This window comes from Protopterus annectens, chromosome 6.part0, assembly GCF_019279795.1.
Source record: "Protopterus annectens isolate FY-2018-M chromosome 6.part0, PAN1.0, whole genome shotgun sequence".
NCBI lineage: Eukaryota > Metazoa > Chordata > Ceratodontiformes > Protopteridae > Protopterus > Protopterus annectens.
In genome coordinates this window covers 209667584-209681025 of record NC_056737.1, presented here as the reverse complement: position 1 = coordinate 209681025, position 13442 = coordinate 209667584, and the positions used below count along the sequence as shown (strand labels likewise).

General features: G+C 40.1%; 1 protein-coding gene across 35 annotated transcripts in view; it reads right to left on the bottom strand.

The window, feature by feature from the left end:
* The window catches only part of GPHN (gephyrin), a 2535134-nt gene that overhangs the window by 592195 nt on the left and 1929497 nt on the right, over positions 1-13442 (bottom strand). For 4 of the 35 annotated variants that reach the window (XM_044073925.1, XM_044073930.1, XM_044073929.1 and 1 more), the window contains exon 11: positions 10084-10185. The exons of the other annotated variants lie outside the window; for them this stretch is intronic. In XM_044073925.1, the coding sequence (XP_043929860.1) occupies positions 10084-10185 (102 nt within the window). The remainder of the gene's footprint in view (positions 1-10083; positions 10186-13442) is intronic. 35 annotated transcript variants of the gene reach the window in all.

Genomic DNA, 13442 nt, shown 5'->3' with positions numbered 1-13442 from the left:
AGGAAACCCAGCACATTCTCTGGAGGAATAGGTAAGACAGCTGATGGTGGACTTAAAGTTCTTGGACTGGCACACTGATCATGTCCAAAGAGTGGACTGTCAAGGGAGGATAGACTAAGGCACATGTTAGCAAAGTGCCACAGAAAGAGATGTGAGGAATAGCTGGTGTGTCATTCAGCTACAAGGAAGGGCTTCATCAAAGATGGCTGCCAAATTGTTCTGGAAGATTTCCCACCATAAATTTCTAATAAAAGAAAACAGCTGGCCCTCACTGCATGTCATTTAGAAAAAGCAACGTTTGCTTTTATGTGGTTGTATAAGCCATTAGTTGAAACCTGATTTCTTACATCAGACAGATGGCGAAAGATCCTTTCCTTGAAGGCTCTGTTGGTCTTACCAACATAATAGGCAGGGCATAGTTCATAAACATTGAGAGAAACAATATTTCTACTAGTGCAAGTAGCATAGTCTTAACCAGACAAAAGGATTAAAGAAATCGTAGGTGAGACCACGAGATCTGCTTTCAAAAATAAGAAAAATTTGAAGAGGTTGCACTGCTTTAAGGATGGTTTTGAAAGCAGCAGGAATGTATATCTGACCTGTAATAATAGACGGAAGGGAGCATGGAAGTGTGGCTTTTGTAAAGCTTGTCCTTTCATTCGTACTAATAATGAATTTATACATCCCGTGACAAGACTGAGATATTCATTCTATGGTTATGCCACTTGCACTAGTAGAAATATTGTTCATCTCGCTGTTTGTGAACTATGCCCCACCTATTATGTTGGTAAGACCAACAGAGCCTTGAAAGAAAGGATCTTTCGCCATCTGTCTGATGTAAGAAATCAGGTTTCAACTAATGCCTTATACAACCAGATTAAAGCGAACAACCACCATAAATTTAAGTGTATGGTTCTTACACAATTGAAAGAAAATAAGAGAGGAGGTGACCTATTTAACAAAACTGAAGTGGAGGAAACCACATGGATTATAGAACTGAGGGCTGATCATCCACCTGGTTTGAATGGAATAGTACCACTTAAACAGACTCTTAAGGAACGTGGTTTAGTGAAGAAGAAGTAACACTAGGGGCGCTTCCATGTTGAGCTTTAGTGATTCAGCTGATTCAGAGGTGTGTTCCTTATAAGCTATTCTGATTGGTGTGTCCAGGGGCTGGTTTCAATAATTGACTTTTATTGGCTGTTGGAATTGAGCCTTTAGAAGGGTTATGATTGGCCATTATCTGTTTTTTTAAGGTTTGTGATTGGTTAAGCGGATAGGATCTGAAGAAGGCTACATCCGAAAGCGCTAATCCACTCATTTGCTTGTTTTATGTTTTTATTTACATATTAAATATTTGGATTTTAACAGTGCATTCTGAGTCCATGGTGGTATGTCCATTAGTGGTTTTCTGGATACTCAGAAAATAAGAATATTCTGAGAAATGGCATCTCAGACATAGTATGTGTCCATTCTTTCAGCCATTATGTCTCCATATTTCGGGACTTGCTTTAGCAGATCATGACATTTCAAATGGTTGCCAGAATTATCTGTTCAGTGTTAGCTGCTGTCCACATATAAGGATTACAGCCTGACCTTCATGCTGAGGGGAAGAAAGAAAAGTCTTTGACTACCTTGTTACAGTGAAGATATTAATAAACATCAGACATGTTAATGGAAGCCAAAAATTCCCCTTAGCAATGATGACACCTTACAGTTTAACCTGGTACCCAGAATATCACTGTAACAACTCACTAGAGTGTAAATGTTCTAAATTTTTATTACACACTGATATGCATATGAGCATTTCTCCAATTCAGCCCACATAAAGAGTCTTGCCTGTTTAAGGCTGTTTGCATATTTTCCTACAACTGGATGCTGAGTGTGTTACAGAATGACACAGGTTAAACAAACACATATGGAGTGGAGTTTTGACTCCTCTCTAAAATATGCATTAGCTGTTAACAGCCACAATGATAGTCTAACCACATACACATTATTTTTGCAACTAAACTATACATATTATTAAAATAAAAGTTTTTACTACACCATCTTGACATGCAGACTGACCTGTGGCAGATCAGGTTTCAGTACAATAAACTCAACGATAAAGACTATGACCTACTCAAAGAAGAAAAGAAAACCATGGATTTGTCCTGCTACTCTGCTAAGTAAACTATCTTAGCAATTGGCATCTGGGTTAATCTGGAATTTTTAAATGGATTAAATTGTCACCATAGCTTCTGAAAAACAATATACAGGCCTCAATACCTTCCCTCTACATACTCATTATGATTTTCCATCATGGCTGCCTTGCACTGGGAATGTACCAGATGACACCTCTGATGAGCCAGGTTCAGCTAGTGCATCCAACACTAAAAAGGCCGAGCTTTAGCCAGCCCTCCTTCCTAAGTAGCTTGAAAACCATACTTCAGGAATGTTCATGGAAGTAGACCAGGGGCTAGCCACTGGCCAATATTTAGTTGGACCCTGAAGAAAGTTATGAAGCTGCATGTCCCAGAGTAGCATGCAGTGCATGTTGTCACAATCTACAAGCATGAACTGAAGGCACGCTTTGACAATTCCACCTCCACTAGGGCAGTTACAGCCTGAGCTGACTTCCCTCTTACCAGTAACTGAACAAGATGTGATAATGAACAAGCATTTCATTTCTGGAAAGCGGAACCACCACAAAAACGAGGATGGGAAGTGTACAGGCCAGTGTGATGGGGAACCAACATTCTACTGTCACTCAGGTATGGCCCAAGATCAAAGATGCCTGTAAGCAAATACGGATATATAAAAAAAACAGTCTAACATATTTAAAAAGCCCAGTTTCCTCATCTTACAGCAGATAGCTGGATGTATATCAGTCAAAATACCAAATGATACAGTGAAGGTTACCAATTTACAGACTTGCCAAACCATCTTTTATGTGAGACAGATCTTGCACAAGGTAAAATCTGAAAAGGGTCTCTTAAGAACAGCATATTTATCTTGTTAAACAAGGTTTAAAAACATAAAAATACATGTTCACCTCATGGGATCCAAAACAGAGACTGTACTGTAAGGGTCTGTTTTAAGTTCACTTCTTACTAGCAAGGTAAGATGCTGAATAAAGATGCACATCCTGTGCTATAGATGTGGTAACACCTAGCTATAGGGATATCATTTTCCCTCTTTACTCAGTCCTCATTAAGCCAGTCATTGAGTATAATGCACCTTTTGGCATGTATCTGTCCAAACACATGAAACAATTGGAAAGCCCAGAGAAATACCTTATTAAAAGGATACAAGGGCTAAACAATATGCCCTACATGGACTGACTCAAAGAACTATCACTTTACTCCATATCCTACAGGCTGCTAACACGTGACACGTGTCTGGCATACAAGGCATCCTCTGACCCAATACTGATGGATTTTACCACTCATCAGCATGAGAAATGGCAACAGAAATACTTAGTCTAGGGATTGATTTAAACATCTTCTGCAACATCAACAGAACAGCTTGGAAGGACAAGTTTATCTTGCAATGGATACCACTACAATGGAACAAACACCCCCAGCCATATAAAACAAAGCCAATCCCTATACATATTCAAGTACAACTTGGATCTATGGATGGGAAACGGAACATTTAAGCCAGGACTATGCCCTAAACTAGTAATGGACAGAGGCAGCTGCTGAATGTTTTATCCAGTCCATAGGTCCTCTCAAATTATTCATGGTATGATCCCTGTTATTCTCTCTAATGGTAATATATATAATTGGCCTTACCCATCCCATGGTCAATCTAAAACCAAATGGGATAGCTTTTTCACGAATCAAAAGGAAACTGGCTAGGCTTAAAATGCCCCAGAAAGGCAGCCAGCCAAGTACTTACCTATGAATCTATAAGCCAGACAGATTTCAAATGGTCTTCTCAATATAAACATAAGCCAAACACTAGAACATGTCTTCTTACAAAACAAGAGGTGAGCATGCCCCTAATAGTCTGGACCCTGTAAAATACAGTCAGTGCCATAAGGCTGAAAGCAAGACATGGCAAGTCACATGTTTGAAACAGTCTTCCAAGTCAGATATTTTGACTTACTACTTTAAAGAATGTTTCTCTGCTTGTTTATTTAGCTGAGAAACATGACTGGTCCATAGTCATAACGCATTACAGACACAAGAAAAAATACAGTACTGACTGACAAGAATGTTCATGCTCCAGCATCTCAGTTTTGCAAACAGGCAGTGAGTACCATATGTGTAATGACATCGCACACAGTAAAATTACAAAAACCCAACTTAAAACATATTACAAACACAATAAAGAATGCAGTGCGTGCTTAAAGTGTTTTCTTCTTCACTCAGGTCAAGTCTGTTAACAGACAGTGACTCTAACGTGTGTCATATGGTACACAAACAATTAAGCTACAAAAGACAGGGATACAATACAAACAAAAATCAGCAGCAGGTTTTATTTAGCTGCAAAACATGTTTTATCTGTGATGTGACCTTTACTGAAATGTAGTCTTTTTTTCAGTTTCATTTTCTTTACATAAATTTAATGCAGATTGTTATTAACATTAACTGGAACAAAGTGCCGCTTCTTTACATCACATGGCATGCTACTTGACTCCAAACCCTTTGCCATCATGTGGCACTTTGCAGACTTTTTTAGCAGTTTGCTCAAATGAGAGTGCTGGCAATTCCTTGCATGTACCTAACATTCTCTCTCCCTGCATGAGTTTCGGCCACAATGTGCGAAGCACACATTGCTGTTATTTAGGTATATAACGCATATACTTTCAGGTACAGCTGAGCTGCTTATAGGCTGGTGTATATATTTTCATGTATGTCAGAGTCACCTATACAGTGTACTTCATAAGATTCCACATGCACCTGAGCTATCTAGTGTGTGCGACATGAATTCTGAGTGTGTGTGTGTGTGTGTGTGTGTGTGTGTGTGTGTGTGTGTGTGTGTGTGTGAGAGCTGCCTAGAGGGCTTGTGTAGTTCTGAGCTGACAAGAGTTTTACTGCAAATATTTCTCCCCATGGTATCCTTTCTTGCAGCTATTCTTGTCTTTTCTAATATCTTCATACCTTTCTATATAATGATATGCAGTTATTCCTGTAGCACAAGACATCTCAGTCATTATGGCTACATCTTATCCATAAAGCTCTGTCAAGCATAATTCCATTTTTCAATCCATGTTTTGACATTGTAAACTGCTTCTTGAACTAAATTTTTGTAGCATATTATTGTATCAATACATCCATCCATCTATCCACAATCCTTTTTTACATTTTTGCACATGGGGGTGAGGGTATCACTTCAACAGTGACCATTATCACTACAGCCTGGGTTCACACTGCTGGGTGAGTAGCCCTGTCATGGCTGTTCTGCCATACCACATACTGACATGCACACTCATACCTATGGCCAATTTAGACTGTACAATCTGCCTACTGCATGTCTTTGGAATGTTGGAGGAAACCTAAACACTCAGAGGAAACCCAGGCAAATAGAGCCAGTACACGTGGACTTTAAACAGAAGACACTTGAATCTGTAAATATGTTTTATTCACTGCTTTTGTGATCCTATTCAACTAGGCTCTGCCTGCAAATGGTCCACTGAGATGAGTTCACTATCCCATTAAATAAATATAAATAAATACATTTCCTTGTAAGCTAGAGCTCTTCAAGGTATGGTGTATTTACTTCCCCCCCATACCTGAGCTACCTAGAGAGAGCTGCATGTACTTCATTGAACAACTGAGCTTTCCAGGTGTGATAACTGAGCTTCCGTGTATGGCAGAGCTGTTTTGAGTGTGTTGCATTGACTTTCATGGGCACTTGAGCTTTTTAGTGTGTGACGGATGCCCTTCTACATGCACTGGAGCTGCACAGTGTGTATTACATGCCCATTAACATGAACTGAGCTGTACAGAATGCACTGCATGTGCAACTATGTATGCCCCAGCTCCTCAAAGTGTTGCATGTAGTTCTTTGTGCACCTGAGCTTTCTAATGTGAGATATCTGTGCTTCCATGAATGGTAGAGCTGCTTCGGGTGTGGGTGCGCTGCATTAACCTCCATGAACACTTGTGCCGCACAGTTTGTGCTATATTAACACCCATGTACACCTGTGCTGTACTGAGAGTTCTCCATTAACCTCCATGCACACCTGTACAGCCCAGATTGTGCTGCATTAACATATATGCATGCCTGTGTTGCATAAATTGTGCTGTATTAACATCCATGTACCCTGTACTACACAGTAAGTGCTGCATTAATATCCAATGTACACCTGAGCTTCACAGACAGTGTTCCATTAACATCTATGTACACCTGTGCTGCACAGATTGCGCTGCATTAACCTCCATGTACACCTGTGCTGCACAGACTGTGCTGCATTAACCACCATGTAACACCTGTGCTGTACTCATTGTGCTGGATTAACCTTCACATATGCCTTTGCTGCACAGCATGTGCCTCATTAACCTCCAGGTACGCCTCTGCTACACAAGTGTGCTGCATTAACCTTCATGTATGCCTTTGCTGCACAATGTGTGCTGCTTTAACCTCCATGTACACCTGTACTGCACAGAGTGTGCTGCATGAATCTCCATGTACACCTGTACTTCAGAGAGTTTTCCATTAACATCGCTGTCTACCTGTGCAAGTGCTTCCATGTGTACTTAAGCTGCACACTGGGTCCTGTATTTAACCTCTATGCCCACCTGTGATGGACAGAATGTGCTACATTACGTTCCACCTCCACTTAAGTTGCATACAATATGTTGCATTCCCTTCAACACACACACACACACACACACACACAAAATGCAAAGAAAGCACTGCATGTGTTTTCATGTGCGGCTGAGCTGCCTACGGTGTGTTGCCTGGCCAAGGCACTCTGCAGTGGAAGCTCTCTCCTAGACCTCTTTTACAGTCTCATTTCTTCCACCCCTGAGACTAGCACATAGGTGCTAATTACTCACGCCTTCTTTCAAAACCTTCAGCTCTATGTCTCAGGCCTACTAACCGAATCTAGTTTGTCTACAATACAGTGTGGGTCAAATCCTCAAGGGTATGAGCACTAGTGCAAACATCATTCTGAAAGCTGACATAATATATTTAGTTGAGTGACTATACCTCTGCACCCCCCATACACACACAACCACATAAATTTAACACACATTCTGCTTTTACTCTACCTGTGTCATGATACCAGCAGGTAACCTTTACTCTTCTACCCCTCACAAGATATATCTATTCAGTGGGTTTCTAAACCATGATAACTACATCTATTATCAAAGCTGGACAAACGTTAGTATCACCACTAAAGTTACTGCAATGCTTGGGTACTAAGAGCATGGCTGAAAATAGGCCTCTTTTGGTTAGCCCATCCAGCAATCTAATTTAAAGGCAAATTAAATACATTTGTTTACAGTATGACAAAAATGGCAGAAGTTTCTCCCACTGCACTTGTTTCTTAAACTGACTGACAACTCTTCTGAATGCAATGCACCCGTAACTACGCTATGGTCTTATGCAGTAACCCTTCTGAATGTAATACTGTTGTTAATGTATGCCTTGGGTCCTGACTTTCTTACACATACTTAGATTCTATGTTTCTAAATTTCACTTCCACTAGTCTGCAAAGTTAATAGACTTTTTTCTTGTATACCACGCTACAACTATATTTTACATCACATTCTCTAATAAGTCAGAAATTAAAATGTTTTGTCTAATACACAGAAACTAAGCAAATGCACCTTATTTTTAATTTGAATAAATGCTGTTATTATGCTTTATTAAAACATGTTATGTGGTTTCCCAAGCTTCTATTAGCTTCATTACTTCTTGATTATTGATGCCTTCAGCACACTGCTTTGTATGATATTTTAATAATGTGCCTTTCTTTCTTATTTGTAATTAACTGCTGTATGGCAACTAATTTAACAGCTACTTAATAAAAGCAAAATAAAGGTTTTTAAGAGTAAAGCAGTTGTGTCCATCATTAAGCAACACGATTCATGATCTGTAAAATGTGAGGCCAAGATGTGCAAAGGTGTTTCAAGGAGAAAAGCATATTCATTCATCTTCAATGCAAGGCATTCGGAAAGTTATGCAGACTTTCTGTAAAAAATAACCATTCCTGAACTCTTAAGATTTTGCTCACTCATGTACACAAATAAATTACAATTTCATAAAGTAGTTTATGCAATGTTATGGTTATAGTGCAAAATCAACTACACAGCCCCACCTAATACAAAACAGTACCACTGCTTTAGTATGTAATGTGTGTATGTATGTATTTATCTGTTTACACACACACACACACACACACACACACACACACACACACACACACACACACACACACACACACACACACACACACACTACATACTGCAATTTTTTTTAAAGAATATCCACTCAATTAACAATGTCTTGATGGAAATTAATAATAGCTTCCTGAATTGTGCAGGTTATTACTATCTAATAATTATATCTTAAGAATGTTAGTAAATGATTATTGCTAGTAAGGATGCTCCTTAAAATCACCAGCTCAGTGGACAGATGTCTCACTATGATCCAGATGACCTGGGTTAAATAAACAGCCCTGGCACTACAGAAACCTGCCAGACCATACAACACTGAGCAGTCAATGCCAGATCAACCATTCTGTGGAAAGGGAGGCATTCTGGTTTGGCTCTCTCAACAAAAAGTAATACAGGATGATGGTGTGAACCATATGGCCTGGAGATGTACATTTGGGGTTGTATTAACAGTAGATGACAGGAAAAATAGTAACTGTTGGGGAGGGCAAATTCAGGGCCATGCATGGTTTCCTGAAGTAAAAAAGACACTGCCAGAGCTAACATGTCAGCAACCAGGGGCTGGAAGCTAAGGCATCAGTAGAAAACCCCTCATGGCTGCCTGGATAACAGTCTCCCATGGTCATCTCTCACCTCAAGTAAGCGGAACAAGTGGGACTTAACTAATCATGGGAAGGCTGACTGGCAGACAACAGGGAATAAACATGAAAAGAACAAAGAACTCTGTATACCCCACTGTTTTGTTAACATGAAGTACACTGAAGCTCCTGTGACTAATATTTAACTTTTCTTTCTTCTTACCAGACACTTGCTAGATATACTAGTGCTCTCGGTGTACAGTTTTCTAAGTTGTCACAAACAACATACAGTAAGTGCCATTAACAAATGTCATGATATAACATAAGCAATGATGTTCAATAGGAGTTTGATACATGAACATACCTCTCAACTGTGGTACATGAACATACCTCTCAACTGTGGTACATGAACATAACTCTCAACTGTCCTTCATTTTGCAGAATGTTCTTGATTCTGTCTCATATTGTTTTGCTATTTACCACATAAAAATGTTTGATTTGATTATAGTCAGTCAATAATGCTAGACATTAAAGTTTCATTCTTTGTATTGCTCAGAAAATTTATGCTGATGGAAAACATGTTGCTCTATTAACTTTTGAAAGTCAGTTACATCAAGGTTTAAAAATGGTCACTAATCTTGGTTATCTGTCCCAGCATTATTTTTTGCTTTGCCCAGAATTCTTCAGCAAAGTTGTTGAGAGGTATGTACATAAACTGTATTGCATCTTATTCACAGTACTTCGGTATATGTAATTAATACGGATCTCTAGCTAACAATTATTTTTTTCCTCATCTATTTCTCATTTCTTCTTCTGTCTCTGCCTATTATATGTCATACTGAACTCTTCAAACAAATTTCAACATAAAACTGAGGCCTGATAACATTTAAGTAGTGAAGCTATGAGGCTTACAATGCACAACAGTGAGAAAGTGGTGTTGCTTATACAACCTTTCATACTGTATCCCATAGAAGACAATGTGAAAAGACGTTTGACAATGTACACCCTGTGTTTCTATTATTACAATTCTTATCTAGGGAAGACTCTTGGGAAAATATGACAAAAATCACAGCCAGAAGTATTCAAAAAGCAAACATATTTTGCACATAATCCATAAGAGTTATGTGCAAAATCCCAATACTGTGCAGCAAAAATATTGCACTTACTGTCCCATACATGTATACCCAGCTATTGGTCATTGTAGAATAGTCAGTTGATCTGCTGACCTGCCATCCCTGCGGGGGCTGCTGTCTGGCTGTTAGGGGCCTCTGAAAGGAAGAAAAGGGGAGAAACTGGGAAAATAGGCACAAAAGACTGGCAGAAGAAACACTGCAATATTATTTGTTTAAAGAAGACAATCTCAGTCAGGCCTCAAACTGTTGTCAGTCAGTATTCTGTGCATAGCATACAAACTGATCAGAATGCTAATTTAGAAGAACAGGTATTTAATGTAAAACACTGGGTATGAAAACTTCTCACTCCCTCCCATACAGCAAATACAAAACAGTCATCTTAAGGTAATACATCAGTGCTTTTTCTTAAAGATGGAAACTGAAAGAACAGAATTTAGAAACCTTACCCAGAATATTACCCTTGCATGCATATGTACATATATATGCAAGTGTATGTACATAAATAAATAAGTGTGTGTGGGGATGTGTACACACACACACACACACACACATATATATATATATATATATATATATATATATATATATACACACACACGCACATGGATACATACACCTCACACACATACACACACACACACACACACACACACACACACACACACACACACACACACACACACATGCTTACATATACATACCCTTATATGTAGAGTGCACTGTTCTTTAGTTGGGGAGGAGAACATCATACAAAATCATTTTGATAGGAGTACATGCAAGGCAACACAAACTCAGAAGGGAAATAAAGATGTTTTAGTTCAAACATGCCTATCACTGATTCTGCAGATGTAAAAATCTTCAACTAGACAAAACAGCAACTGACACTTTAAAAATCTAGCTCCAATTTCATATTAAATTTTTAATAGTCTTCATTTCAAAATACTTTTGTTTAGATATACACAAGCATTGCCATTCTGTGGGTATGGAATTGGAGCACATCTAAGTACTGAATACCAGAAGTAATCAAAAAACAAACATATTTTGTACGTAATCCATAAGAGTTATGTACAAAATCTCAACACTCTGCAGCAAAAATATTGCACTTACTATCCACAAGTCCTGAACTACCATAGTTGTAATAACTAGAAGCAAAAGACTACATTTTGTAGGCTGTTTATTTCCCATCTAGGGGAAGCACACAGTCAATTATGCAGAATGCACAAGCAATCCAACGGTTCCTGGAGTTCATTAATTCAAATGCCATGGAACAGCTAGTCACTGCTCCCACGAGAGGAGAAAATATACTAGATCTCATTGTCACAAACATGGGGACAAAATGCTCCACACCGGAAGTATATCCCTCATTGGTGAGATCTGATCATAAACTAATCTCACTGGAAATCCACATCCCGCCCCCACCCCAAACAAAAAAGACCATAGTGAAGAACTTCTCTAAAGCAAACTTCACACTACTCAAGACTGGTGTGGTATCCTTCAAGGCCCCTGAGCCAGAGGAAACCACAACCCAAGCTGCGGAAGCCCTTACAAATGCCTTCTATGAACACCTCCAGGACTGCATGGATCAGGCAATCCCAAATAAAACCAAGACTCTTTCCACAAAGGGCAAACGTCCAGTCTGGTGGACCCCAGCCATTAACAAACTTTACAATAAGAGGAGAAAGCTATTACATGATAGAACAAAATCCATAAAAGGGAAGTCACCCCTGATCATTATTAGTAAAAAGTACGAGCACTCATAAAATCAACTAAGGCCAATTTTGAGAGAAAAATTGCCATGGATTCAAAGGACAATCATAAGGCCTTTTTCAGCTATGTTAGGAATCTGGGTGGAAACTCCCAGATATGCTCAGAATTAGTCCAAAATGATACAAAAATCACTGAACCCACAGACATTGCCAACATACTGGCAGACAGGTTCAGTGCAAACTTCACCCCCCTCTCCCCCCTAAAGGAGAGATAACTATCCCAGCTGAGTGTAGCCTCCCGGACATCTCAAATGCGCAGGTGAAAGCTGCTCTCTCTAAAGCTAAAAACACAGCATCAATGGGACCGGATGGTGTCCCCGGCTGTGTGCTACACGAGCTAAATGAGGAATTAAACCCGCACATAAGGCAGCTGTTTAATCTCAGCCTTACCACAGGATACGTGCCCAAGGAGTGGCGTACGGCAACTGTGGTCCCACTCCACAAAGGTGGGGCCTCTACGGACCCTGGTAATTACCACCCCATAAGCTTAACAAGTCTAGTCTGCAAAGCTATGGAGAGGATCATAATGGAGCTCATAAACAAAGATATAGGGGACTTGCAGACATTGGACCCGACCCAGTTTGGCTTTGTCAAGGGAAGATCATGCCTTTTGAACTTGGTCGACTTCTTCGAAACAGTCACCAAGGCCATTGATGAGGGAAAGGCAGTCCATACAGCCTACCTTGACCTTGCAAAGGCTTTCGACACAATACCCCACTCGGGTATTGTAGAAAAACTTACCAGCTTAAATGTAAACCCATATGTCACAAGATGGGTTGCAAACTGGCTTAAGGACAGAACCCACAGGGTTAGAGTTGCTGGTGCTGTGTCAGACTCCAAGCCGGTCACAAGTGGTGTCCCACAGGGCTCGGTCCTTGGCCCCTATTGTTTGGCATCTACTTCTCAGAAGTACAGGCCAACATGGGAGGACTTTGGCTGACAAAGTTTGCAGACGACTGCAAACTGGGCACCATAGTGGAAAGTGCATCGGACACGGATATCCTTCAGAAGGGACTCACGGAAACAGATAGCTGGTGCCAGAGCCATGGCCTGAAGTTAAACGCCAAAAATGTATAGTCATACCCTTCGGGAAAAACAAGGTAACCCCAAGCTACCATATAGGTGGCAATCCACTAAGCACAGAAGAGGTTATCAGGGACCTGGGGACCCAGGTTGACAGTGGCCTTTCTTTTGACACTCACGTTGCTAAAGTGGTTAGAAAGACCTTCTACATTGCCCACCTGATCATGAAGGGATTCACATCCAGATCTAGTGAGGTCATTGTTCCCCTGTACTCTTCACTTATCAGACCAATGATCGAGTACAATGCCCCATTCGGGATGTATCTCACCCGACATCTGCAGCAATTGGAGAGACCCCAAAAGTTCCTCACCAAAAGGATAAAGGGACTCCAAAATCTGTCATATGCTGCCAGATTGAAGAAACTCCAGCTCTATTCAGTCGCATACCGTCTGCTCAGAGGTGACATGTGCCTGACATACAAGGCCATGTCCAACCCGGAATTAATGGACATGCTCCACCTCAAAAAATCCAAATCCACCAAAACTACTAGAGCAAGCGACTTAAACCTTAGCACGGATATAAATAGGACGTGCTGGAGGGATA